Source organism: Zootoca vivipara, chromosome 2 (assembly GCF_963506605.1).
Source record: "Zootoca vivipara chromosome 2, rZooViv1.1, whole genome shotgun sequence".
Classification (NCBI taxonomy): Eukaryota; Metazoa; Chordata; class Lepidosauria; order Squamata; family Lacertidae; genus Zootoca; species Zootoca vivipara.
In genome coordinates this window covers 114,143,488-114,171,002 of record NC_083277.1, presented here as the reverse complement: position 1 = coordinate 114,171,002, position 27,515 = coordinate 114,143,488, and the positions used below count along the sequence as shown (strand labels likewise).

The 27,515-nt window shown below is 44.8% G+C and overlaps 1 protein-coding gene and 1 long non-coding RNA gene across 3 annotated transcripts in view; one reads left to right on the top strand and one right to left on the bottom strand.

The window, feature by feature from the left end:
- Positions 1-7,242, bottom strand: part of LOC118076854 (uncharacterized) — a 40,911-nt gene extending 33,669 nt beyond the window's left edge. Inside the window, exon 1 of the long non-coding RNA XR_004691571.2 lies at positions 7,081-7,242. This is a non-coding gene — a long non-coding RNA (uncharacterized LOC118076854). The remainder of the gene's footprint in view (positions 1-7,080) is intronic.
- Positions 7,243-10,460: 3,218 nt separating this feature from the next.
- Positions 10,461-16,878, top strand: GPR84 (G protein-coupled receptor 84). 2 transcript variants are annotated; one of them, XM_035099926.2, is made up of 2 exons: positions 10,461-10,638; positions 14,202-16,878. In XM_035099926.2, the coding sequence occupies exon 2, from the start codon at positions 14,276-14,278 to the stop codon at positions 15,401-15,403; it is 1,128 nt and encodes a 375-aa protein (XP_034955817.2). In that variant the 5' UTR covers positions 10,461-10,638; positions 14,202-14,275; the 3' UTR covers positions 15,404-16,878. The 2 variants fall into 2 exon arrangements, with proteins under 2 accessions (XP_034955817.2, XP_034955807.2); XM_035099916.2 differs by lacking the exon at positions 10,461-10,638 and adding an exon at positions 13,383-13,714.
- The last annotated feature ends 10,637 nt before the right edge of the window (positions 16,879-27,515 follow it).

Sequence of the window (27,515 nt, the reverse complement as noted above, 5' to 3'; positions counted from 1 at the left end):
GATGACCTGTTTATTGAGCATTCATCCTGAACCGCTTCTGTAAATTTAGACTTGGGTCCCATTTGCATTTAAAGCACAGTTATGCCACTTCTAATTTTCATGGCTTTCCACAAAGAATCCTGGGAACTGTAGTTTAAGGATTCTGGGAGTTACAATCAGTCTCTCTTCCCAGAAAACTCTGGGAAGGGAATGGTCGTCTCTTATTATCAAATCCCAGCCATTACTGTTAAAGTGGTATAACAGTTCTTTAAATGGATGGTGCAAATGTGGCCCCTGTCTAGTCTTTATTGAGCATTCCTTTTGATTTGTTTGCTGGTTGGTTATACAACAAAGAGCATTCTTTCTTAATTGCTTGTGGGGTGCTTAAGTCTTCCCATTAGTCATTCATTCCTCCACACTTCTTAGTGCATTTGCCTCTTCGCTTTCCAAACCACAGAGGAGTGTTTTTCCTTTTTGTTTTAAGTGGATTTGTTTTGCATGGGTGTTAAGAGCACTAAAGTGCCAGCATGCACTTGGATCCCTCCAACAAAATGCAGACCAAATAGAGCAGGCTTCCTCAACCTCAGCCCTCCAGATGTTTTTGGCCTACAACTCCCACGATCCCTAGCTAGCAGGACTAGTGGTCAGGGATGATGGGAATTGTAGTCTCAAAACATCTGGAGGGCCGAGGTTGAGGAAGCCTGATCTAGAGGCACATCCAGGTCTGAATTTTGGAAGGGACCACAAGGGTCATCTATCCCAACCCCCTGCAATGCAGGAATCTCAATTAAAGCATCCGTGACAGGTTGGCCATCCAGGGACCTGTGGCCTTCCAGATTTCTGTTCAATTCCAGTTAGCCCTAACCAGCATGGTCAGTAGCTAGAGATGATGGGAACTGAGGTCTAGGAAAATCTGGAGGGCACCCTGGTCTAACTAAATCTTACACAGAAATGTTCAGTGTTGCACTTTCACTGCCAAGCAGCAAGGGGAAGGAACGATTTAGAGCAGGGCGGCAGCAGAGGTGCTCCCTGCTGCTCCCCCCCCCCAAACCTGGCCACAGCGGTCCAGATAATTCCTTGATCTGGATTGTAGGGTGATCTTTACTCAACAAGTTAGATCTCTCCTTCCTGTTAGATTATCGATCTGGAATTTATTAGTCTCAGTCAGGATAGCTCTAGCTAGGAACTGGAACACTCAGAATTGCCTTTTACAGCTATTAAAGCGTGACTGATTCAAGCTTTGAAAGTTGCCGGATGCGATAAATTCACTGACACTGTATGTAGAGGAAATGGATTCATCTTTTTGTTTCAAGGCAAGTGTGTGCCTTTTGTTCTTTATTGGAACACACACTGTAGCTTTACAGCATCCAACCATAATCTTTTGGATAAACATGTTTTTAGGATAGTAATAGCTAGCTATTTGTAAGGTGACCGTGTGACTCGAATTGCAGAGATGAGAAAAGCAGCCTGGGGCAGAAAATAGAGGTGGGAAGGCAGGCAGTGGCAGAAGTGTCAGGGCAATTCTATGATTGCAACCCCACAGGTCGAAAAAGCAGCTTTGGGTGGAAGAGGGAAAGCACTCGGTGAGAGAAGGGTCAAGCACAGCTTTTCCCGCTCATTCCAGACTGCCTCCTCCTTGCGCTGCTTTGCAGAGAAGCAGCCGGACTTGGGAGTTTTTGTTACACCCGCTCACAGGCGACATTTACATCCAGAAGCTTGTAGCTCTCTTTCCCTGTAAGAGCAAGAGGGCGCCTCTAAATTCTGTTCTGTTGAACTGATGCACAGGAATTAAGGAAGCCCCCAAAGGTACAAACATCCAAGCTTCTTTGGCAACCGGAAGATGCACAGCTGTGCTCAGCTGTAGCGCCCAAGCAGGCAGCCAAGCAGAGGACTGGAAACTGAAGACAGTATTTCCTCTCAGATGCACCCCTGGAGAACAAGGGGCCCTGGTATATGAAGGGTTTGTAATAGGGCTGTTGTCAACAGCTGTGGAGATTCTGTGAAGCAACTATCCATCTTAATTCACCCATTTGCAGACCAACCAGAAGAACAAGGAGAAGATAAAGTGGGTAATATTTTGGCATGCAAATATTTTTGTTTTGGAGGAAGTTGAACATAGGTAACAGTTTCTCTCTGCACTCAGACTTTGCTTGAATCAAGAGACAGCAGCAGCAGCGCCGGAAACTGAGCTCTCTCTTGCCGCAGATGCGTCCAATTCAGAATCCACGTATTAATGAATGGATCCTTTCAATCCTAGTTCTCATGGACTGCTGTGTGACCTTCTCCTGGATGCAGAGAGAGCAGCTTTGGTTGGGTTTAGGAAGCAATGAAAAATCAACCCAACTTGCAGTGATTAACAAAGAGGGCATAGCAACACATGTACATCCCATGTCTGCATGCTTATGATTTAATTAGCCAAGGCAATAGAGAGCCATGATCGTCTCTTTTGAATTTTAGCAAATGGCAGCCATAGAGGGTGATTCGGATCAGAACTATGGCCCCAAGTGTGTGGGCGACTTGCCCCCTTTCCCCATGTTACTGATCAGATTCACTCATGACAGAATAACAACAGAATAAAATAAAGGCTGCAGGAGTGGGAAGAGATTTTCACTTTTAAAAAATGAGTATCTCCTCCCCTGGGTGTGGTCCCCATTCAAAAGATCCCCCCCCCGGCCACCACTGCCTTTAATGGTTATTTGCTCAAAAGTAAAGAGATGGGAGAGCCTGAAGTGGGTCCGGCAAAGATCAATGGGGCCTGTGGCCAAGTGTGGGTGCAAGACTGGTCTTTGTTGAGATCCTATGTTTTGCTTACTTGTACTATGAACCTGGTGAGGAAGGCATGTGTGCATCGTTCTTCCCACAGCCAAATCAACCAATTCTTTCCAGAGTATGTGCATAACTATACAGTGGTACCTCTACTTACAAATTTAATTTAACGCACATTTGTAAGTCGAAAAAAATTGTAAGTCGAATCCCATAGGAATGCATTGGGAGAAAAAAATATTAAGTATCTAAAAATTCGTAAGTAGAAAAAATCCTATCTAAACCGCATCCAATATGGCGGACGGAGCTCCATTCGTAAGTAGAAACATTCGTAAGTAGAGTTATTCGTAAGTAGAGGTACCACTGTATACATTACTGTACTTGCCTGGAGAATTGGTTTGTTAAATTTGGAGAAGTGCAAATTTCAAAGGATGAGTGTGCTTTGCTTCATCTATTGTTGTTGTTGTTTGGAAAGGGAGAAGTAGGTAGGTTTGCCTTTAAATGCCCAATTCCTTCTCCATCCCTAGTCAGGTGATTCTCGCCTCCAAGTAAAATTTGTGGAAACAATCAAGATGAATGCTGAATAAACAGGTCACAGAGAGGAGTTCTGCAATTGACTTATGGGAGGTTCAAATACTTCTGTAGTTACAAATCAGCAACACACACACACACACACATTGACCGGCATTATGCTTGTCCAGGCTCAGGTCCCTTGTTAGAAAAGGATGTGTCCATGTTGGAATCTGTCACGCTCAGCCCTTGAAATCTCTGCGGTTTGGCAAGTATGGCAGAACGACGCCAAGGCTCATGTTTGCTTACACAGGGTATCTATTCTGCAGCATCCAGAAAAGCTCAATACAAATATGTACACTTGGAAAATAAACACATGTAACCTCCCAGGCTTCAGCCGCTCTGAAACCTAAAGAGGACACGTCACATCACCCCTGAGAGTGAGGCAGCTGCGGAGCAAAGGGAATCTGGGTTCAAAAAATCCCACCCTGACGGGCATCAGACACAATATTAACCACCTTGTAAGGCTCCAAAGTTTATGAAAAGGAGCCAACTTCTTAAGGCTGCAGGCCAAAACACTTTCAGCTAGTGAGTAAAATCCACAAGGCTCCCTTCAGAGTAAACATACTGAGGATTGTGCTGCAGATCAGAGGTTTACATACCAAATGCATGCCCACATGGACGATTAGGAAGATGGAGACTTTAGACCAGGGCTCTGGAACCAACAGATGTCGTGGAGGAAGAAGCAGAGCTGTCGTAGACATCAGTGTTCATAGCCTACCAAGACTGACTTACACTGTAAGCATTTCCCCCCATCATGCAAAATGATGTCACAAGAGACTTTGCTCATTATAATGGGTATGCATGGAGATGAGGGTTGCCACCCAGCAGGGGGGGGGGGGGGACCTGGCTTGGCTTCTTTCTGTGGATGATGCCAATGATGGCAACTTGCTAATTGCTGCATATCAAGCCGCTGTTTAAAGGACAGCTACAAGAGGTTGCTATCAAACATGGAAACCTAGCAGAGATCTCATACCCTCCAACATTTCTCCAATGAAAATAGGGACGTCCTATTCCATAGTATTAATTATATATATAAATATATATGTCCTGCCCATCTGACTGGGTTGCCCCAGCCACTCAGGGTGGCTTTCAACATATATAAAGGTAAAGGTAAAGGGACCCCTGACCATTAGGTCCAGTCGTGACCGACTCTGGGGTTGCGCGCTCATCTCGCATTATTGGCCGAGGGAGCCGGCATATAGCTTCCAGATCATGTGGCCAGCATGACAAAGCCGCTTCTGGCAAACCAGAGCAGCACATGGAAACGCCGTTTACCTTCCCGCTATAGCGGTTCCTATTTATCTACTTGCATTTTGATGTGCTTTCAAACTGCTAGGTTGGCAGGAGCTGGGACCAAGCAACGGGAGCTCACCCCGTCACAGGGATTCGAACCGCCGACCTTCTGATCAGCAAGCCCTAGGCTCAGTGGTTTAGCCCACAGCGCCACCTGGGTCCCTATTTCAACATATATATATGTGCAATTAAACATTTAAAAATTTTCCCATACAGGGCTGCCTTCAGATATCTTCTACTGGTTGTATAATTACTTTTCTCCTTGGCTCAGGGGTCGTCACTGGAGGTCCATACCCTCCAGCATTTATCCAATGAAAATAGAGGCATCCTAAGGAAAAACAGGACATTCCAGGATCAAATCAGAAACCAGGATGGCTTCCGTAAATCTGTGACTGTCCCTGGAAAATAGGGACACTTGGAGGGTCTGAGATCCTCTCTCACGCAATTCCTTGTTACACCAAAATGCACTGCAGGGGCCTGTTTTTCAAAGACGTTTTGTAACACCTGGAAGGAACCCAAATCCTGTGACTTGGGTCTTAGTAATACAGCTGCAAATATAGCTTTTTAAGTGCTTTATACAAATGGGAGACTAAGTGGTGAGCTTACGGCAAATTCAATACAGTATATTTTTCAAAACACATTTTTAAAAAAGCATTTTCACAGCATTTTTTATTTGTGTCTAGATTCCACCCTAGAATTCCTATAGAATTGCCACTTTTACTCCCCTGGCTCCTGATGCTTCTCAACAGCATCCTGCCAAATAAAAGTTAACCAGGTGAAGCTTTCCCCATCTGCTTCATGCCTCCTTGTTAGAAACTGTTTCACCTGCTAATGTCCCAGTTATGTGGTCGCTCTTAAAGGTGCAGGAACAGGGCCCTGGAGTGGTGTGTGCAGACATGCCAACCATAAATTTCTCCTTTTAATCCCAGAAAATTATGAGTGGACCTACCAGCTACTCAATGTTAAATGGAAAAGTACTTTCCCCATGTCCATCACTGCTCTATCGTTGCAGCACATGTTCCAGGGCTGAAGCCTTCAATAAGAAGCCCTGGAGGTGAGTGAGGCCGGGTTATATGAAGCCCTTGAAGAATATTTTTGAGAAAGAAACCCTAAGAGCCAATTCCACCACTCCCAGCTTTTTCCTCCTCTCGTGCTAAGCTTGTGGCTGTGGCGGTGTGCTGTGGCATGCTGTTTACACCAAGAAAAGTCTTTTTTTCTTCCCTCACTTGACAGCCACAGCTTTGGCATGCTAAAAAAAAGAGGAAGAATAATCGTGGAAACATCCCAAGATGTGCTAGATAAATAGCTCTCCTAGCCAACAGGCCTCCACCCATCCCAGACCAAACCACAAACAAGCAGCTGGGGCCAGCTCTTGTTTTTTTACGAGATGGGGAGGGGGACGAACGCAGGAGTGTTTTCGTAGGATTTCTGCCTGAAAAGGTACTGGATAGGTCCAAAGGATTTCTGAAGCTTCTATCTAGACCACAGGGGCTTGTAGAGCTTACAAGCCTCATCACAAGTACAAAGTTAGCAGCTGAGGCTTCTCCTGGCATAATGAAGGGAAAGGCTACACCTGTTGAATTGGTGCCTGTCACACAGCATTTAAAGGCACAGAGCCTCTTCACTAGGGCCAATGTAACAGGCCTATTTTAGTGTCCCATTTTGCTCAGGCCAAGCTCCTGTCCTGTTAGTAGCTTGGGGACATGGCGGTCTGAAATCTAACAGATGAAGCCTTAACACCCCCCCACCTACTACTACTACTATTATTACTACTATTACTACTACCGCTATTACTACTACTGTGTCCTCCCTGGGCTGGGGATTACTTTCTATTCACATAACAATGACAAAAAACAACCTTTTGTGGTTGTCAGTTCATGAGGATTCCATTATGTAGAATTGCAGTTGCACTAGTAAAACCCCAAATAAGTCAATGGATAAACTACAAAGAACAAGAAGTAACATTTTCTGCTGTCATCTATGTTGGTGCAAAGGGGGGCGGGGAATAGGTATATAAAAGGAGAATTCCTGGATGCCAAGACCCAAGTACAGTGGTACCTCGGGTTGCGGACCCAATCTGTTCTGGGGTGCCATTTGCACCCGAAAAGTGCGCAACCCGAGCGGAGCGTTCGCGCATCCGCGAAAGCGCTTCTGTGCACACGCGAAGCGTGCAGAACGCTTCTGCGCATGCGGCGGAACCCGGAAGTAAACACTTCCAAGTCCGCCACAATCGCAACACGAAAAAACAGCAACCCGCAGCGGACGCAACACAAATTATGACTGTACGGGCTATGTACTCTGGTGAGAGAACCCCAGCAGAGATTTTAAATCGCAAAACATGCAACCAAGTGAAGTATAGGAATTTAGGCTGTTAGACCTTTAAAATATGCCCCATATGAGATCCAAAACTTCCCCCTTCCCCTAGCAGAGGGGGAAAACCCACGTTTGGTAAATTAAAAATGCTTTACTTACAAACTCTTCAAAGGTCACTTTCCTTTCCTCCAGAAATTTGCACAGGCAGTAAAACTTGGCTTAGTGGTGAAAGGCCCTAAATCGTTGGTATAGGAACTCAAGAGCAGCTTCTGAGAGCCTCCTCACACTCGAGCTTCTCAGGTAAACTGAACAACAGGCCTGATTACCCATTTCCTCCCAAGGTAAGGGGAAGTGACCTCACTAAGCTTGGCAGGACAGCTTACTCTATGGTATTAACCCCTTCATGCATTAATTAGACTTAACCATGTTGGTTCTATGAGGCTGGCTATTCCACCATCTGGAAATGCTCCAGCTGCTCTCCTGGTGTTATGTACTGAGCTGAATCATAGAACAATGGGATCCAGAATCAGCAGTCTGATTGGTCCGCAGGAGCCACCCAATCCAACTCCAGGAGGAAGTGAATCCGCAACCTGATTGGCCTGCAGGAGCAGCCAATCAGGCTGCTGGCAGAAGTCTATCCACAAACTGATTGGCCCACAGGTGTAGCCCTGAAGTAGCCAATCACGCACAGCCCATTGTGTAAATAATGTATATAAGCAGATGGTTTGGGGGACAGGGCATTCTTCTTCTCCTTGATGACTACGAGCTGAATAAAGAGCATGAAATTCACTCTCGACTCTGAGTATATTTCACCTTCCATACTTTCTTTCTTTCTTTCTTTCTCCCCCTTCCCACCTCACCTCTGTCTGAAATAATACTTCTATTTTGGACATAGAGAATTCATTCAACGGTGTTCAAGTTTGTCTTCTACATTGCCCCCCCCCAACACACACATACCACAACTGTGGTTTACAACTGCATGGTTTTATTCTTGTTAAAGTGTTTAACATTTCTTCTGGTGGCCTCTCTCATTTGGGTTGAGCTCTAAGCCTTTGTCTGAGTAATTTATCACTGGAGATTAAAAAAATATAGACTTGTGCAACAGGCTTGAAGTCAAGAATTCATCAACATTGAGAGTGACCCCACTTCCCCTTACTTGATGCAATGGGTTGCATCGTTCTTGCTAGTCTGTATTCATCTTACCAGTGTTTACTCTTAAACCTTACAATGTAAGTGATCATCTGTCACTGTCAAATGGAATTTAGACCTGATCAACTTTATGATTGGGAATATTAGTCCACTGCAGTGTGTGCTTTCAAAAGAAACACCATGCCTGTAATCAGATTCAATGCATTAATTAATCAATCAGTCTGAGAATGGTTCGTGGTTCATTGAATTGTAGGTGCTAAGGTCATTTGCTTCATGGGATTCATTTGCTGATCTGCTATTTTGGGGGTGGAGGAAATCCTAGATGAGCTGTATGCTACTTATGGGCTCTACATAGCCTAAGGTTGCAGTCCAGTCTACTCAGCAGTAAATCCCACAGTGTTCAATGCTGCTCACTTCCAAGTTAAGTGTGCACAGGACTACGGCCTTTCGTTGCTTTTCTTTGCAATTCCCTTTAGCCACAGTATCTGACTTACAGCACAGGTAGGTGAAGCAATAGCACCACCTGCTGGCAATGAATTAAATGACGAAGCAATGATTTCAGCACACTTTGCTGCTATTCAACTTGATCTAAAGCTCCTTGAACAAAGCTGAGGAAATTGCTATTGTGAGAGCTGTTTGTGGTTCTGAAAGAGATGGAACTGGCTGGTAAAAATGACCTTAATCTTTGCTGCACTTAAATTATAGCACAGGATGGAGAGGAGGGGAGAACGGGGGGGAGGAGCTCTACTCAATAAAGGTGTGTTTAGAAGGTCGTAATTAATAGACAAGTATCTCCACTAGCTGTAAACCAGTCTCAGCTTCCCATTTATTTAATTTCTGCTCAGAATCTTTGCTAACATAATTGATCGTTGCATAGAGAGTGAACTTATGGTTTGTCACTCATGGGAAACAAAACCATTCTAAGTATAGGGTTTCCATGTGGCCAAGATGGATTCAAGAAGTTAACACATGCTCACTCCTACTGCAACTGGCTGGAACCATAGCTGCCAAGTTTTCCCTTTTCTCGCGAGGAAGCCTATTCAGCATAAGGGGAAATCCCTTAAAAAAAGGGAAAACTTGGCAGCTATGGCTGGAACTAACAAAGCTTGGAGAAGAAACGGGATCGCAGTTAAAGCCTGAAAGGAAGTAATCCAGTTTACCAACAAGTAGTTACTAAGAGAGATCAGTTGAGAAGGAAGCTTGCCTTTCTGTCAAGTGTCGCCTCATGTCTAGTGCTCAGCTAACTAATTGCAAATATTGTAGCTTCACTCCCAACACCCATCACTTTTCAAATCTCAAAAAGTGTTTTTTTTAAAATGTAGAATTATTGCACCTAAAGTTTTAGTATGTACTTGAATCACTCCTGTAAAATACTGTTGGATTTTTTGAATAGTCAAGTTACTTTAGAGCCGGTCTAATGTAAATACTGTCTATTTAAGAGAAACAGGTGCCGGTGTTTCTGTTATTTGTTCACAGGCGTGGGCTCTGCTTCTTGTATATAAGGCTCTGCCAGAAAGCCTTCTGTATCTCTTAGTTAGATCTTTCAGTTTGATTCATCTCTAAGTAGATCACTCTCTCAGTTGTTCTCAGTTTAAGAGATTCCTCAGTTGAATCTTAGTATGAGAGTTGCTTAGTTATAATGCTAGTTTGCTGTTAATTCTTGGGTAGTTTAATGGAAGTTTTGTGGGAGGTTTGGAATGTGGGAGAAAGCATTTATATTTAGTTTAAAGTCTCTTTAGAGTCAGTTACAGGTAGGTAGCCGTGTTGGTCTGAGTCGAAGAAAAATAAAAAAATTCCTTCAGTAGCACCTTAAAGACCAACTAAGTTTTTATTCTGGTATGAGCTTTTGTGTGCATGCACACTTCTTTAAGGTGCTACTGAAGGAATTTTTTTAGAGTCAGTTTGTTTTTCAGTTAAAGAAACCCAACCGTTTGTATTTTCATCTGCATACTTTTACAAGTGTGCAGCTAGTAAGGGGTTTCATATAAGGGAGATAATACCCTACGCTCTTGGTGGTGTTTTCTTAGCCAGGTCGTCTTCTGACTGTGTATACTCTCCGTGAAGCGTACTTTAAAGGGCCACTGAAAACTGGGATATATGATTTAGGTTAAGCAAGTTTCAATACCCAGTTTTCTCCAATATTATTCTTATTATATATATTCCAACAAATACAGTACTGCTAACCTGGTGGCAGTCTGGGAAAAGCACCTTGTTTTGCCCCACTCCTTTTTCACCCCACTCCAGTTGGGGTTAATCTTTAATTTTTCTTATTCCTTTCTCTTTTTTTTACATTTGTTTAAATCTCTGCTCTAAACATTTGTGGGCGAGCCTGCATAAACACGTACATGCAAGCATATTTCAAACACTGTGAGTACACACAGGTCTGGGCATCAGACATTTACAAGCCTGCGGGGAAAGAGGAAGTTGCTTCAGGGAGTTTAGACACTTGGGAGTTTTCCTCCTCTCAGCAGAGGCAATGAGGAACCTTTATAAATAGCCGTCCAAAAAGTAGAGGCACCCTATGGACATCAGGCATAACCTCTGGATCCAAACGCTCATCGTTCCCTGGTAAGTTGCTTAACATTCTTAAAGTGTCCATACAAGAGAATCTAAAGTTTTTAAGTTGAAATATTTGGGTGGCTTTGCTGTTATTTTTCTTTAGGTCTCTCAGAGGTGTGTAGAGTTGGTATTCACTTTCAAGTCTGATTTAGTGCCATGGCTGCTTAGAACATGGTCAGGCAATGTGGTGATGTTGTTCATGTGTTTTTAACTACATCGTCGCTGATCACAGACCGGCATGGCCAGGAGGACTGGTGGGAATTGTAGTTCAAAGCACCCAGAGGTCATGACATTGGCTGCCCCTGGCTTATAAAGTTGTCCGCAATGGAGCCTTTCCAGGCACGGAGCTAAAACAAGAGAGTAAAAGCTTTGTGGACTGTATTCCTGAGTGTGAGGCTGGTGTTAAAAGCCACAGCGGTGCAGTGAGGATGGGGCGAGGGGAGGAAGCATAACACAGAACTGATCTCTTAGCCCTGAGACTACTGCTTGAACATGCCCAGACGGCATGCTTTCCTTATTATGTTGCTCATTTATGGGTTGAACACCTGGCGCTGTCTAATCTCCAGAATAATTTAAGGTCAGTTCCAAGATGGCTTGTTTATTGCACATTTTTTTGAGCCTCCGTCCTGATTTGTTTGCGCAAAGTTTGTGGGGAGGTCACTTGAACTAGAGCAGGGGTGAACAACATAGTGCCCTATAGATGCTGTTGGACCCACAGCTCCCATCACCCCTAACCATGATTGCTAGGACTGATGGGAGTTGTAGTCCACAGTATATGGACGGCACTATGTTGGCCAGCTACCTGTGATCATTCTAGAGCAGGCATCCCCAAACTGCGGCCCTCCAGATGTTTTGGCCTGCAACTCCCATGATCCCTAGCTAACAGGACCAGTGGTTGGGGAAGATGGGAATTGTAGTCCAAAACATCTGGAGGGCCGAAGTTTGGGGATGCCTGTTCTAGAGGCTCTAAGGTTATCAGAATCTGAACTGTGACCTGCAGTTGTGCCTTTAACAGGGGGTTGATTTGCAGACCTTAATATGTAGTAATAATTACCTACATGCCCCTCCACACAGGAAGTAAGCTTTTCCTGTTGATTTCTGCAAACTGAGCCAATATATTAAGCCAGGGGTGGGGAAACATTTTCTTTCTTAACCTCGAGGGCCACATGCTCTCTGGGCAGCCTTCCGGTTTGCCACATGCCAGTGATAGGGAAAACACATTGAGCAGTGAATTTAAACTTCGCCTCTGTACACTAGGCTAGCTTCTGGACATGCTCACACATTCCTCCGCATTCCCTCCAACATTTATCTGATGAAAATAGGGGTGTCCTATTCAATAATAATAATAACATGATTTATACCCTGCCCATCTGACTGGGTTGCCCCAGCCACTCTGGGCAGCTTCCAACATATAATAATAATAATAATAATAATAATAATAATAATAATAATAATAATAATAAAACATTAAATGACTTTCCTATATAGGGCTGCCTTCAGATGTCTTATAAAGGTTGTCTAGTTACTTATATCCTTGGATATTTGGAGTCACATTAACTCCATACCCTCCAACATTTCTCCAATGAAAATAGGGATGTCCTAAGGAAAAGTGGGACATTCCAGGATCAAATCAGAAATCCAGGGCTGTCCCTGGAAAATATAAACCAGGGGTCCCCAAACTAAGGCCCGGGGGCCGGATGCGGCCCAATCGCTTTCTAAATCCAGCCCACGGATGGTTCGGGAATCAGCGTGTTTTTACATGAGTAGACTGTGTCCTTTTATTTAAAATGCATCTCTGGGTTATTTGTGGGGCCTGCCTGGTGTTTTTGCATGAGTGGAATGTGTCCTTTTATTTAAAAAGCATCTCTGGGTTATTTGTGGGGCATAGGAATTCGTTCATTATTATTTTTTTTCAAAATATAGTCCGGCCCCCCACAAGGTCTGAGGGACAGTGGACTGGCCTACGACTGAAAAAGTTTGCTGATCCCTGATATAAACACTTGGGGGGGGGGTCTGCCCTCCCTGTTATTTATCAAACTTATTAGCCACTTGCCACTTAGCATGCACCCAGGTGACTTACATTGAAGAAAGCAGAAATAATAAATGAAATATAAATGAGAATATGAGAGAAAAGAAAACATATAATCATGACCATTCTGTACAGCATTTTTTTTTAAACAGCCCGCCCCCTGGTAGCAAAGTAATAAAAAAGTAAACTGCATTCTTACACGCTAGCCAGTAGAGAAAAAAATAAAAGTTCAGACACCGACACCTCCCTTCCTAGCAACAGAATCCCTAGCACAGAAATCATTTATTTAACACTAGCAGGGAGAGCCAGGAGGAGCCAGATAGGGAGGCCTGGAAGATCACTTGAGGTTTCATACCCTTGTGTGCCCCCTGCCCCCCCCCCGCTGCCCGGTCAGTTGGCAACCCAAAGAAGTTAAAGAGCTAAGCAGAATGGTGGCTACTTTTCACCATGAAGAGTGGGGCATGCGTGTGTGTCCACATCCTACAATAATAGTTCCATTTGGGCTGTTTGCACCTGTTTGGGCATTCCCAGCAGCTAAGGAGGACTACCTATCTAGGGCTCTTTTGTGGGGGGGCATATACGCCTGCCTTTCTGTCTCTACCTCCCAGGCATTCTGTCTCAAACTTGAAAGTGGAGCCATCCAGGTAGAGGATGGTGCCTGTCAGGAACCATTTGGAGACGTCTGTTTCCGTGGCAACGTCCCAATTAGGCCTTTAGAAGGAAGGAATGGGGTTGCGCTTTGATCTCTCTCACTCTCTTCCCTGGAGAAAGCCAGGATGCAAATGAGAGAGAGAAAGAGAGAGAGTCTTGCGCATGTTGAAACTCGCATGCAGCAGAGGCCTCCGGCTTCCGGCTGGCTGGCAAGGAAATCTTTTCTCGTTCTTCATACACTTCTCATTGGTTTCCAGGTCTTTCCAGCTTTCTTATGTGCTGCACGATGGTGGCAACCACTTGGCTGGGATGGGAGTCCTTTCACAATGGCATATGCCCCTTAGCCTCAAGCTGCATATGCACTATAACTCTAAGGCACATTCGAAGCACAACCTTTCCATCAAGGTATTCTGTGGTTTGGTTGAGGGTTTTTGCTGGGAAGCGTAACTCGGTGAGAGGAAAACTAGAGTGCCCAGAATTCTCTGAGGGAATGAATGTGCTTCAAAGGTGCCTTAAAGGTATCGTGTGTACACAGCCTCAGAAGCCCACAGGCAAGAAGAAGCCTTTAAAGGGGGCAGGGAGATGAGGCAGAGATGGGGATAAATGCCACAGCTTCCTCAGCATTTGGCAATGTAGCAGTGACCACGACCACTACCCAGCCCAAGCTCGGACAGCTCAGTAGTGGCTTTGGGGGGGGCGGGTCAAGGAGATCAGAAGTGGCTGCTGGGAAAGTTTGTTGCCATGACAACATTCTGTGCCAAAACATCTGTCAGGTTAATTAGGTGTTGTTTGAAATATTTCCCTGTGCCAGCCTTGGAGACAGTGCTAATTTGTGTGCTTGGAAGCTTGACACGACTAAACTGGATTCTTTTTCTCTCCCATGTCCTTGTAGAGGTGGAGTATTGGCCTGCTAGGTCCCGGCTTTTCCACCAGAGGGCAGCATAGCCAAAAACACTTCCTCCCAAAATGGCGGATCTTGCTGACAACTTCTCCTGCTACGACCCGTCCATTGTTGGATACCGCTATGTGGCAGTGACTTGGGGCATCGTGGTGGCCATCGTGGGCACAGTGGGCAACGTGCTGACCCTGCTGGCCTATGCGGCAGATGCCAAGCTGCAAACGCGCTTCAACCTTCTCATTGTCAACCTGACGGTGGCGGACATTCTGTACTGCACCTTCCTCCAGCCCTTCTCGGTTGACTCCTACCTCCATCTCCACTGGCGGTCGGGGGCTGACTTCTGCCGTGTCTTTGGGATGCTGCTCTTCGTCTCCAACTCCGTCTCCATCTTGACGCTCTGCCTAATCGCCGTCAGCCGCTACTTGATCATTGCCAACACCGCTCTCTTTGACCGCATCTTCTCCCGCCTCGGGACGATGCTCATCATCCTGGCCACCTGGGTTGTCGGCCTGGCCAGTTTCGCGCCGCTGTGGCCCGTCTATGTCTTAGTGCCCAAGGTGTGCACCTGCAGCTTCCACCGCCTCCGCGGGCGGCCCTACACCACCATCCTCTTGGGATTCTACTTTGTGGTGGGTCTCAGCTGCGTCGGGGTCTTCTACTTCCTCATCCACCGCAAAGTCAAGAGTGCCGCCCAAGCCATGGACCAATACAAGTTGAAGAAAGCCAGCTTGAAGAGGGGCCACGTGGCTGGTGCCAGTTTAGCCACACCGGGACGATACCAAGAGCTTGACAGTGGGGTGGACAGTCCAGGCCCTTCCCAGCACTCCTGTGAGGCTCAGTCCTCTGAGTCGACTGCCAGCACCAGTATCCCACCAGCTTCCCAGAATGGCGAAACACCTTCTAAGAAAGTTACCCCGTGCCAGGCCAAGGACAGCAACTCGGATTTCCGCCGGGTGACCCGCATGTGCTTTGTGGTCTTCCTTTTCTTTGTCATCTGCTACATACCCTTCCTGCTAATCAACATATTTGATGCCAAGAACCGGGCTCCGACCGTCTTGCACATGATTGCCGCCAACCTCACTTGGCTCAACAGCTGCATCAACCCAGTGCTTTATGCTGCTATGAACCGCCAGTTCCGCGAGGCTTACAGAGATGTGGTCTACAACTTCGCAAAGAGGTTCTGCTGCCGCCGCTAACTAAAAACCGGGCCACTCTCCGTCGCCAGAGAAGGGATACGCTCTTCCCAATGACCCTGGTTTGCCCTCAGGGCTGGAATGTCACCAGAAAGCAAAAAAGCTAACTGGGTTTTCCACACTGGACTAGATTCCCAGTTCTTTAATCCAGGCCTTCACATGATGCGGGCCCTGTTCTTTTGCTACTGTATATTATTGTAAATTGTATTCCATATTCTGTTGAGGCCCTCATGGGCAAAAGGGAAATCAGACTGAACTGGTTCAATGGGCCCTGCCTTTGGCATATTGTTGAAGCTGACGGGGAGGTCTCCCTTCTGGATTGCAGAAAAACTGTTTGGACTTGACAAGCTTCAGATACGAAAGCAAATGTTGTACCTCCACAAAGTCTCTCTTGCCTGGACAATCATCCAGTTTTAGTAGGAGCTAAGAGGCTGCTGATGCGTTGTATCCAATGCCCAACGTAGCTCCATTGATTTCAGTAGGACTAGCCTTGGATACAACCCTCTCTCTATATTTTTAACCAATCTGTTTTGTAAATACGTATTTATATTTATCACAGCACCAATCTGTTGACAAGAGCATTCACCTTCTCATGCATCTGACCACATCATGGCAGCTCCCTCCATAAATGCTTTCACTGGCTTCCCACTGGCTCTCGGGTCTTGCAAAATAACTTTGCCTTTGCCTTCAAAGCCCTCCATGGCCTTTCCTTTCCTTATCTCTCTGCTTGTACACCCAGCCAGAGCCAGCCCAGTCAATGGTCAGGTGAGATGGGAGTTTTTGTCCAACAACACCTAGAGGGACACAGAGACCCACCTTTTGTCTGTAGCCTTTGGTGATCCAGCACCACCATTCCCAGCTATCCAATAATCTTCTCGCCCCACAAATGGCTCTACCTGTTCTCCCTGGCTGCCCCTCGTGCCTGGAACTGCCTCCCCAATCACCTCCATGATGGCGCCTCTTTCTCTCCTTCAAATCTCTCCTTCAAACTCCCATCTGTTCCCTGAAAACCTGCACATGCTATGTACACAGGAAGCTGGCTTGAGCTCAGTCAGATCATTTGGTCTCAACATAACTGGCACTGACTGGCAGCAGCTTTCTGGGTTTCTGACGGGAAAATCCCAGCAGTGCCTGGAGATTCCAGGGATTGAACTTGGGACATTCTGCATGCAAAGCAGAAAGAAAAATGTAACAACCAGAACCTTACATGGTGGTTTGCATCAAGGGTGAGAAAATTGAGTTCTGCTGGGATTCCTTTTTCTATAAAAGCTTGATTCCCTTCATTTCCCTCCTGTACATCTGGTCCCCTTTCATGCTCCGAGTCCCCACATTTGGACCTCATAATTGAGACCATTTCAAAACCCAATACCTGCACTATATCATATATTGGTTGCTGGCCTGTTTAGAAAATGTTTCACTGTTGGATTATGGCATTTGCATAAATGTGTTGTTGTCGTTGTAAACCTGAAATAAAACGATCTATAATAATGGCTTATTTATTTGGTATTTATAGACCATGCATCTGCACGCTGTCCCAGAGCAGGTTATGTATAGCATGATACTAATCAGTCATAGTGCACGTAAACGTTAACTTGGAAATAGTAGGGGTGTCCTGATCTCATTCTCCATACCCAGAGGCCTGTGGGGGGAAATGTGGGTTGGCTGGCATCAACATGTAGCATTGATGAGTCCAGAAGCACCTCAGAGGGGCATTCCTGAGCCTGGGGGCCACCACAGAGAAGGCCCTCTCCTGCACAGACACTTCATGGATTTTACAGGGCAGTGGAACTGCAGATCTAAACACCTAGGCAAAACAGCACTTTTTCAGGTATTTGGGACCCAAGTCGTTTAGACCCTGATCTCTAGACCTGAGCTAAGTTGCTAAAATGTGACAAATGGTAAGAAACAGACCTTGTGTTTCTTTTGATCAGTTCCACCTTCCCTTTGGTTTGCTGGCCAATGCTGTCTGTTAAGATTGCTCAAGAGCTTTGCTTAGTGACACAGTTGTGGCGGCACATCAGGTTTAACAAAGAGTGCAAGCCTTTGCATGCGCTTATTTGAGATTCTCATTGCACTTTGAACAGGATGGAGTTGCAGATCCGAGCTGCTGAACAGCACAGCTTTAAAAATGCTCTCTTCTCTCCCGTGCCCCCAAACAAGACTCGCATGGTCTTGACAGCAGTCTGGCACACAGAATTCTGGAGATCAGGGTGCTACTTTTTGTCACCTGTGCCATTACATTTGCTCATTCATTTTCTGGCTGCTAATGGCACAGGTGCCTTTCCTGGAGCCCACTCCATAAAGACGTGCTATGATACTTTCCTGTCCTATCTCCACAATTTCACCTTGCTTTCGTTTGGTTTGTTCTAGATGGGATCTACTGTATATGCTGCTTTTCTCTATGCCACAAAAAGCTTCCCCTGCATAATTGCTTGCTGCAAAAAGGGAGAGGAGCAAGGCCAAAAGGGGTGTGTGACGACAAAACAGAAGTCCACAATAATAGAAAACATGAGAGCTACCAAGCCTCATATTCTTTGTGTACATGAACCAGGAGCTCAGTGCCACAAAACTGCGCCTCCAATCTATTGCCTCCACTTTTTTAAAGCTCCCCTTCTTGACTATAGCAGCCTATACAATTAACTTTCATTGCAATGCTCTTTACTATTTATTTAAGGCGTTTATAATATTTCGTCACGTTCGTCCCGGGGCAAGTTTACAAGGTAAACTAAAACAAAACCAACAAGGGGGGGGGGATTCAGTGAAAATCAATCAGCGACAATTCCTTGGTGTTGCTGGTACAGAACCCCTTGGCAGGTAATCACCGGGTGTTTGCTTGGCGTCAGTTCATGTGGAAATGTGTCACACGTCTCTGCATAAATGTTGACATGGCTGTGTGCAACATCGTAGTCCAAAATTGGGCATATGACCAAGGGTCAGGATGTGGTGAAGGAACAGAAAGCTATTGTCCTCCTCCTTTTTGCTCCAATTGTACTTTTTCATTTTGTTCAGCTTGTTCCTAAGTTTTTCCATCAGTTTGTACCCAGTTTGGATCCCTTCCTGGTGTGGATATCTATAAGAAACTCAGAGGTGCTGAACTAGCACAGGTTAGGGTTTACCATCATGCTGAGTACCTTACTGGGAAGGATCCTAGCTCAACAGCAATACGACAATATGATAATTTTCCTAACATGCACAATGGGCCCATCCTGTTTCTTGCCCTGAGCTGCTTTAAATTCCCTGCAGTACAGGACAATATAGAAATACTTTAAATAAGCAGTACACCGATCATCAGTGCCCAACTTACATATGACATGCATCCAATTTCAACTTCACTGAAGTTTGTTTATTAAATCTTTGGGACGATTGACTGAAAGGTAGAAGCTCTCAGGAACTCTTGACATGAACATTAGCGGCTGCCAGAATCTCAACTGCCCCAAGATGGAAAACTTACAGGACTTGCGACTTTTGCTTTGTTGTAAAAAATATGTGGAGTTTAGCATTAGCTGGAAAACATAAATTACGTGTTGCCAAAGGCTCAGAAGATTCTGAAAAACCCCAAGCCAAGGAGATAAATAACTATAAGACCTTTATAAAACATCTGAAGGCAGCCCTGTATGGGGAAGTGTTCTTAATGTTTAATTATGTTTTTATATATGTTGGAAGCTCCGATGATGATGATGATTTAGGACATCCCTATTTTCATTGGAGAAATCTTGAATCTGCACTGTACATTTGAAGCCTATTTGAAGCCCACTCTTTCTCCCAAAGAATTATGGGCACTGTAGCTTGTTAAGGGTTGCTGGGAACTGTAACTTTGTGAACAGCAAACTACAATGCCCAGAATTCTTTGAGGGAAAGACTTGGGCTCCAAAGGAAGAGTGCTTACACAGAAGTGCACTTGCCCTGAGAACGTGTGCAGTTCACCAGTGATGTGTTTTCCCACCATCCTGCTGCCATAAAGAGGGGAAAATTTCACACCTCGTGAAATTGTCCTATCTCCACTGCCCATAAACCTACAGGAACTTTCTCCCTGAACCCGTCAACCTTAGACACGCTGTATGAGTTGGATCCATATTTAATTAGTTAAAATCAGGTCTTGTTGAAATCACTGTGACACATGAGTCATGCTAAGTGAAGTCCCATTGGCTAGACTGTGGATCTAGTCTGATGCTCTGTAGCAGCTCCTACATTTTAAAAGCCAATAAAAAGCGATTATAACCTCATTTCTTCCTCTTCTTTTTAAACCGCAAGGTGTATTTGCAATTGAGCCTGCAGTGATTCAAAGTTCAAAGCAATTCATATTATTGTCTGGGAGTGGAGAGAAATGCACAGTTCTTGCGATAATATTAAAGGATAGGCTTTTTTTCCTACCCGCCCAACAGATGGGTAAGGATTGTCACTTTGGGGGGGGGCAGTTTTGTACTTTTAACAGCAGCAATAAAACTGCTAGCACATTTGCAAAGCTAAGCAGGGTCCAGTATGGTTTCAAATTGGATGGGAGACCATGTGTTGAGATTCCTGCATTGCAGGGGGTTGGGCTAGATGACCATTGGGTCCCTTCCAACTCCACAATTATATGATTCTATAACAGCCAGAGACTGACTGATGAAGTTTTTCCTAGCACAGATGTAAAAAAATATTTATGTAGTGTTTAAGGGGGTTGGAAGTTCAAATTCCCATTCAATCACGAGGCTCACTGGGTACTTTGGACCTGTCACTCTCAGCCTAACCCTATCTCACAGGATTGTTGTGGAGATGTTAAGTGGAGGGGTAGAATCCACCACTCTGTGTTCTTCAGACAAGGAAACAATTTCCTTCCACATGTTAATACAGAAATGAATGACTTGTCCGCACAGCTCTTAAAAGCATCCAGCATATTCCACAAAATGCTGGCAATGGCATAGGCAAATGATAATGCTTCTCTAAAACTTATGTTTTTTCATTGTCCTATATTGAAAGATTTTTGGCAGAAGGTAACTGAAACCTTCAACAGAACTGTACAGAACAACCTTACATTTACAGAGCAAAATACAGTATCCTCTTGAATTATATACCCAGCACATGGAACCTTACAAAAGGACAATACGAGCGGACTCTCCGTGCCCTTACCGCAGCAAAAAGACTGATACTGATGAATTGGAAAAATAAAAATGCGGTTCCCTCCTACGATTGCATTGAAGACTTATATAAACTCACAACATATTAACAACTTGCATATAAACACAGACTTGCCATGGGCAAATTCGATGATACTGTATTTAGAATTCATTGTTACAAATATTGTAATAGGTGAAGTACAATAACAACCTTGTAAACTATACAGTTTTAAGGGGTTTCCCCTCCCCCCTTTATTTTCCCTTCTACATGGGTTCTGTTTCTCTCTCTCTCTCTCTCTCTCTCTCTCTCTCTCTCTCTCTCTCTCTCTCTCTCTCTCTCTCTCTCTCTCTCCCTCTCTCATATTTACATCTCACAATGTTTAGTGCCCATATAATTACTGTATGTACTTTTTGAACTTTCAATAAAGATATATTTTTTAAAAATGTAGTGTTTAAGGGGGTTGGAAGTCAAGTTCCCATTCAGTCATGAGGTTCACTGGGTACTTTGGACCTGTCACTCTCAGCCTAACCCTACCTCAGAGGGTTGTTGTGGAGACGTTAAGCGGATGGGTAGAATCCACCACTCTGCATTCTTCAGACAAAGAAACCATTTCCCTCCACATGCTAATACAGAAATGAATGACTCGTCCGCACAGCTCTTAAAGACATCCAATATATTCCACAAAATGGTAGCAATGGCATAGGCAAATGATCTATACAATCACAGAATTCTAGAGTTGGAAGGGACCCAAAGGTCATCTAGCCCAACCCCGTGCAATGCAGGAATCACAGCCCTGTTTGAAAGCACCAGAAAGATGGCGGAACACTTTTTTTAAAAAAATTAATTGTGCATGGTTACAAAGTGTTGGGGTTCTGTGGAGCTTGCACTCAGGAAAGCAAGCTGCCATAGCACTGCATTCAAAACCAATACGGTGCATGGAAATGGGTAGCCCAAAGTCTGCTACCTGAGGTTGGCCGTTTCACCCTGTCTAATGATAGGGCCGGTCTTGATTACATTAAAGGCTGCCATTAATCATCATCCCCCTGTTTCTCCATATGGTATCGTATGATTTCTTCAGAATGGAGGAAGCGTCTTATAGGGATTACCAAGAGGCTGCAATAACTGGAGGGTCTTTCTGCATCACTTCCTCATCTTACCCAACCATTTCTTGTATGTGTGCAGCAGGGTGCATGTTCTAAACATAGGATGTCATTCAAATATTGCATCACAATGGAACATCCCCCCCCTTCTCCCCCTGTGTCCTAATCAAATGTGCTTTAGAGAGTTGGGGGAACCCCTAGAACAGATTTTTTTGGGGGGGAGAGAAAGTAGGGATGGGGGAGAAATTCCATTCCATTCACATTTACAGGTGAATCTGGACTTTCTGAAGCAATATCTGAACCCAAACACAGCTATCCTTTGAAATTCGTGCTTCTCAGAAATTTGCAGTGCCTTTCTCCAGCCAAGTGATGTGCACAAGATACATATACTGGAGTAAAGTGTGCTTTATAAAAGCATATGTGGGTGCCGAAGAATTGAAGCTTTTGAATTATGGTGCTGGAGGAGACTCTTGAGAGTCCCATGGACTGCAAGAAGATCAAACCTCTCCATTCTGAAGGAAATCAGCCCTGTGTGTTCACTGGAAGGACAGATCGTGAAGCTGAGGCTCCAATACTTTGGCCACCTCATGAGAAGAGAAGAATCCTTGGAAAAGACCCTGATGTTGGGAAAGATTGAGGGCACTAGGAGAAGGGGACGACAGAGGACGAGATGGTTGGACAGTGTTCTCGAAGCTACCAACATGAGTTTGACCAAACTGCAGGAGGCAGTAGAAGACATGAGTGCCTGGCGTGCTCTGGTCCATGGGGTCACGAAGAGTCGGACACGACTAAACGACTAAACAACAACAATGTGGGTGCAAATAGCACATTGAAAATTTGGGGGAATTTGGGGCAATGGCTGCCGAAACGTGTACATTAGACAAAAGGGCATGCAATGATGTGTATTTTAGGAGAAATTCACACTAAAAATGCTGAAGAATTTTCACATGGACTCTGCTTTTTATATATATACAGTATATAGAAAACTGCAAGCTGATGTGGAAATCTGGAGAGCAGAACAGAAAGGCTGGAAAAAATAAGAAACTGAATTTGATGGATTTGCCCATCCCAGTGCACAACATTCTTTAAGGCTCTCATGCCGTGTCATTGAAAGTTCCATATTAGCAAAAATAGGCCTACAACCAGTGTGTCCTTTTCTGGCTCACTGGGAATGGGTGCTACTGAATGTCCTTCAGTCGTTTATGCTTTATGAGCAAAAAAACAAAAATAAGGGATGACAATGACAATCTGAGGTCCTGCTTTGAACACAGTGTTCTGTGCTGCTGGAACACCCTGTTCTCATCTGAAGAAGAAAAAAGCACCCAACTTAGGGATATCCTGTTGTCAGTAAAAGGCAACAGGCTGGTCTTCTGATGCAATCTGAAGCTCCTTCAGCAATTACTGCACTTTCCTCGATTAAGACAGGATGCGGTGTGTAGAGAATGGCAGTGGCAGGGCATGGAGAGGAAGTGAAAGAGACTTTCTGGGGTTTGTGGAAAAGTTTGCAGCTGGCAGCTAACTACGAATGGCAGTGGGGGGACCCAGGGTTGCCGGCTTTCCAACCAGCCCACATACAGGACTGCATGGTGTCAGATTTACAGGACTGAAATCTGTGGGGCTTCCCCCAGATGGCTGGTTTATTGAGCATTCATCCTGATTTTATTGTGCTGTACAAAGTGTATTATCCACACCATCCATGTTAGGCACATTCAAAGCCTCCCCCCCCCAAAAAAAAGAATCATGGGGACTGTAGTTTATCCCTCACAGAGCTATACTCCCTAGCACCCACAACAAACTACAGTTCCCAGGATTCTTGGTGGGGTGAGTGGGCCTTGAATGTGCTTTAAATGGATGGTGTAGATGCATTTGTTCTTATTTGTTTGGAGGGCAGTTGTACAACAATGAGCATTTATCATGATTTGCTTGTGTGGTGTTTATATTTGTCTCCATCAATCATTCCTTCACCCCACACTTTTCAGTGCATTTTCATATCACTTTCCTAAATGCAAAAGGTCCATTTAAAAATAATAATAACAATAACAATAATTTATTATTTATACCCCGCCCATCTGGCTGGGTTTCCCCAGCCACTCTGGACGGCTTCCAACAGAAATATTAAAATACACTAATTTCTGAAAGGTTAAAAGCTTCCCTAAACAGGGCTGCCTTCAGATGTCCTCTAAAAGTGGTAGTTGTTTTTCTTTTTGACATCTGGTGGGAGGGCGTTCCACAGGGCAGGCGCCACTACCAAGAAGGCCTTCTGCCTGGTTCCCTGTAGCTTTGCTTCTCACAGTGAGGGAACCGCCAGAAGGCCCTTAGCACTGGACCTCAGTGTCCGGGCAGAGCGATGGAGGTGGAGACGCTCCTTTAGGACCGAGGCCGTTTAGGGCTTTAAAGGTCAGCACCAACACTTTGAATTGTGCTCGGAAACGTACGACTATGCTGATTTGTTGCACCAGGGCGGCACAACACTTTATTCCCCTTCAATTGAGGAAGCCTAAAGGTCTGGTATACAAAATAGGGAGAGTCTGGAGGTGTCCTCAATAAATATGGATAGGGTTGGGTTGCCAGTCTCAGTATGTCTTTTAAAAGAAAAAGAAAAAATATTGCAGCACCATCCTGCGCATGTTGTTGTTGTTGTTTAGTCGTTTAGTCGTGTCCGACTCTTCGTGACCCCATGGACCATAGCACGCCAGGCACTCCTGTCTTGCACTGCCTCCCGCAATTTGGTCAAACTCATGTTCGTAGCTTCGAGAACACTGTCCAACCATCTTGTCCTCTGTCGTCCCCTTCTCCTAGTGCCCTCAATCTTTCCCAACATCAGGGTCTTTTCCAAGGATTCTTCTCTTCTCATGAGGTGGCCAAAGTATTGGAGCCTCAGCTTCACGATCTGTCCTTCCAGGGAGCACTCAGGGCTGATTTCCTTAAGAATGGATAGGTTTGATCTTCTTGCAGTCCATGGGACTCTCAAGAGTCTCCTCCAGCACCATAATTCAAAAGCATCAATTCTTCGGCGATCAGCCTTCTTTATGGTCCAGCTCTCACTTCCATACATCACTACTGGGAAAACCATAGCTTTAACTATACGGACCTTTGTAGGCAAGGTGATGTCTCTGCTTTTTAAGATGCTGTCTAGGTTTCTCATTGCTTTTCTCCCAAGAAGCAGGCGTCTTTTAATTTCGTGACTGCTGTCACCATCTGCAGTGATCAAGGAGCCCAAGAAAGTAAAATCTCTCACTGCCTCCATTTCTTCCCCTTCTATTTGCCAGGAGGTGATGGGACCAGTGGCCATGATCTTGGTTTTTTTGATGTTGAGCTTCAGACCATATTTTGCGCTCTCCTCTTTCACCCTCATTAAAAGGTTCTTTAATTCCTCCTCGCTTTCTGCCATCAAGGTTGTGTCATCTGCATATCTGAGGTTGTTGATATTTCTTCCGGCAATCTTAATTCCGGCTTGGGATTCATCTAGTCCAGCCTTTCGCATGATGAATTCTGCATATAAGTTAAATAAGCAGGGAGACAATATACAACCTTGTCGTACTCCTTTCCCAATTTTGAACCAATCAGTTGTTCCATATCCAGTTCTAACTGTAGCTTCTTGTCCCACATAGAGATTTCTCAGGAGACAGATGAGGTGATCAGGCACTCCCATTTCTTTAAGAACTTGCCATAGTTTGCTGTGGTCGACACAGTCAAAGGCTTTTGCATAGTCAATGAAGCAGAAGTAGACGTTTTTCTGGAACTCTCTAGCTTTCTCCATAATCCAGCGCATGTTTGCTATTTGGTCTCTGGTTCCTCTGCCCTTTCGAAATCCAGCTTGCACTTCTGGGAGTTCTCGGTCCACATACTGCCTAAGCCTGCCTTGTAGAATTTTAAGCATAACCTTGCTAGCGTGTGAAATGAGCGCAATTGTGCGGTAGTTGGAGCATTCTTTGGCACTGCCCTTCTTTGGAATTGGGATGTAGACTGATCTTCTCCAATCCTCTGGCCATTGCTGAGTTTTCCAAACTTGCTGGCATATTGGGTGTAGCACCTTAACAGCATCATCTTTTAAAATTTTAAATAGTTCAGCTGGAATATCATCACTTCCACTGGCCTTGTTATTAGCAATGCTTTCTAAGGCCCATTTGACTTCACTCTCCAAGATGTCTGGCTCAAGGTCAGCAACCACACTACCTGGGGTGTACGAGACCTCCATATCTTTCTGGTATAATTCCTCTGTGTATTCTTGCCACCTCTTCTTGATGTCTTCTGCTTCTGTTAGGTCCTTACCACTTTTGTCCTTGATTATGGTAATCTTTGTACGAAATGTTCCTTTCATATCTCCAATTTTCTTGAACAGATCTCTGGTTTTCCCCATTCTATTGTTTTCCTCTATTTCTTTGCATTGCTCATTTAAGAAGACCCTCTTGTCTCTCCTTGCTGTTTTTTGGAAATCTGCATTCAGTTTCCTGTATCTTTCCCTATCTCCCTTGCATTTTGCTTGCCTCCTCTCCTCCGCTATTTGTAAGGCCTCGTTGGACAGCCATTTTGCTTTCTTGCATTTCCTTTTCCTTGGGATGGTTTTCGTTGCTGCCTCCTGTATAATGTTACGAGCCTCCATCCATAGTTCTTCAGGCACTCTGTCCACCAAATCTAAATCCTTAAACCTGTTCCTCACTTCCACTGTGTATTCATAAGGGATTTGATTCAGATTGTATCTTACTGGCCCAGTGGTTTTTCCTACTTTCTTCAGTTTAAGCTGGAATTTTGCTATAAGAAGCTGATGATCTGAGTTACAGTCAGCTCCAGGTCTTGTTTTTGCTGACTGTATACAGCTTCTCCATCTTTGGCTGCAGAGAATATAATCAATCTGATTTCGATGCTGTCCATTTGGTGATATCCATGTGTAGAGTCGTCTCTTGTGTTGTTGGAAGAGAGTGTTTGTGATGACCAGCTTGTTCTCTTGACAGAACTCTATTAGCCTTTGCCCTGCTTCATATTGAACTCCAAGGCCAAATTTGCCAGTTGTTCCTTTTATCTCTTGATTCCCTACTTTAGCATTCCAATCCCCTGTAATGAGAAGAACATCCTTCTTTGGTGTCATTTCTAGAAGGTGTTGTAGGTCTTCATAGAATTGGTCAATTTCACTTTCTTCAGCACCGGTAGTTGGTGCATAAACTTGGATTACTGTGATGTTAAAAGGTCTCCCTTGGATTCATATCGAGATCATTCTGTCATTTTTGAGATTGCATCCCATTACAGCTTTTGCCACTCTTTTGTTGACTATGAGGGCCACTCCATTTCTACTACGGGATTCTTGCCCACAGTAGTAGATATGATAGTCATCCGAACTGAATTCGCCCATTCCCTTCCATTTTAGTTCACTGATGCCCAGGATGTCGATATTTATTCTTGTCATCTCATTTTTGACCACATCCAGCTTACCTCCATTCATGGTTCTTACATTCCAGGTTCCTATGCAATATTTTTCTTTACAGCATCGGACTTTCCTTTCGCTTCCAGGCATATCCGCAACTGAGCGTCCTTTCGGCTTTGGCCCAGCCGCTTCATCAGCTCTGAATCTACTTGTACTTGTCCTCCGCTCTTCCTCAGTAGCATGTTGGACGCCTTCTGACCTGAGGGGCTCATCTTCCAGCGTCATAACTTTTATATGCCTGTTGTCTTTGTCCATGGAGTTTTCTTGGCAGGGTTACTGGAGTGGCTTGCCAGTTCCTTCTCCAGGTGGATCACGTTTAGTCAAAACTCTCCACTATGACCTGTCCATCTTGGGTGGCCCTGCATGGCATAGCTCATAGCTTCTCTGAGTTATTCAAGCCCCTTCGCCACGACAAGGCATTGATCCATGAAGGGGATCCTGCGCATATCCTATGTATATCTAGTCAAGCGCTCCTAGAAATCGCTCTCATAAATGAGCT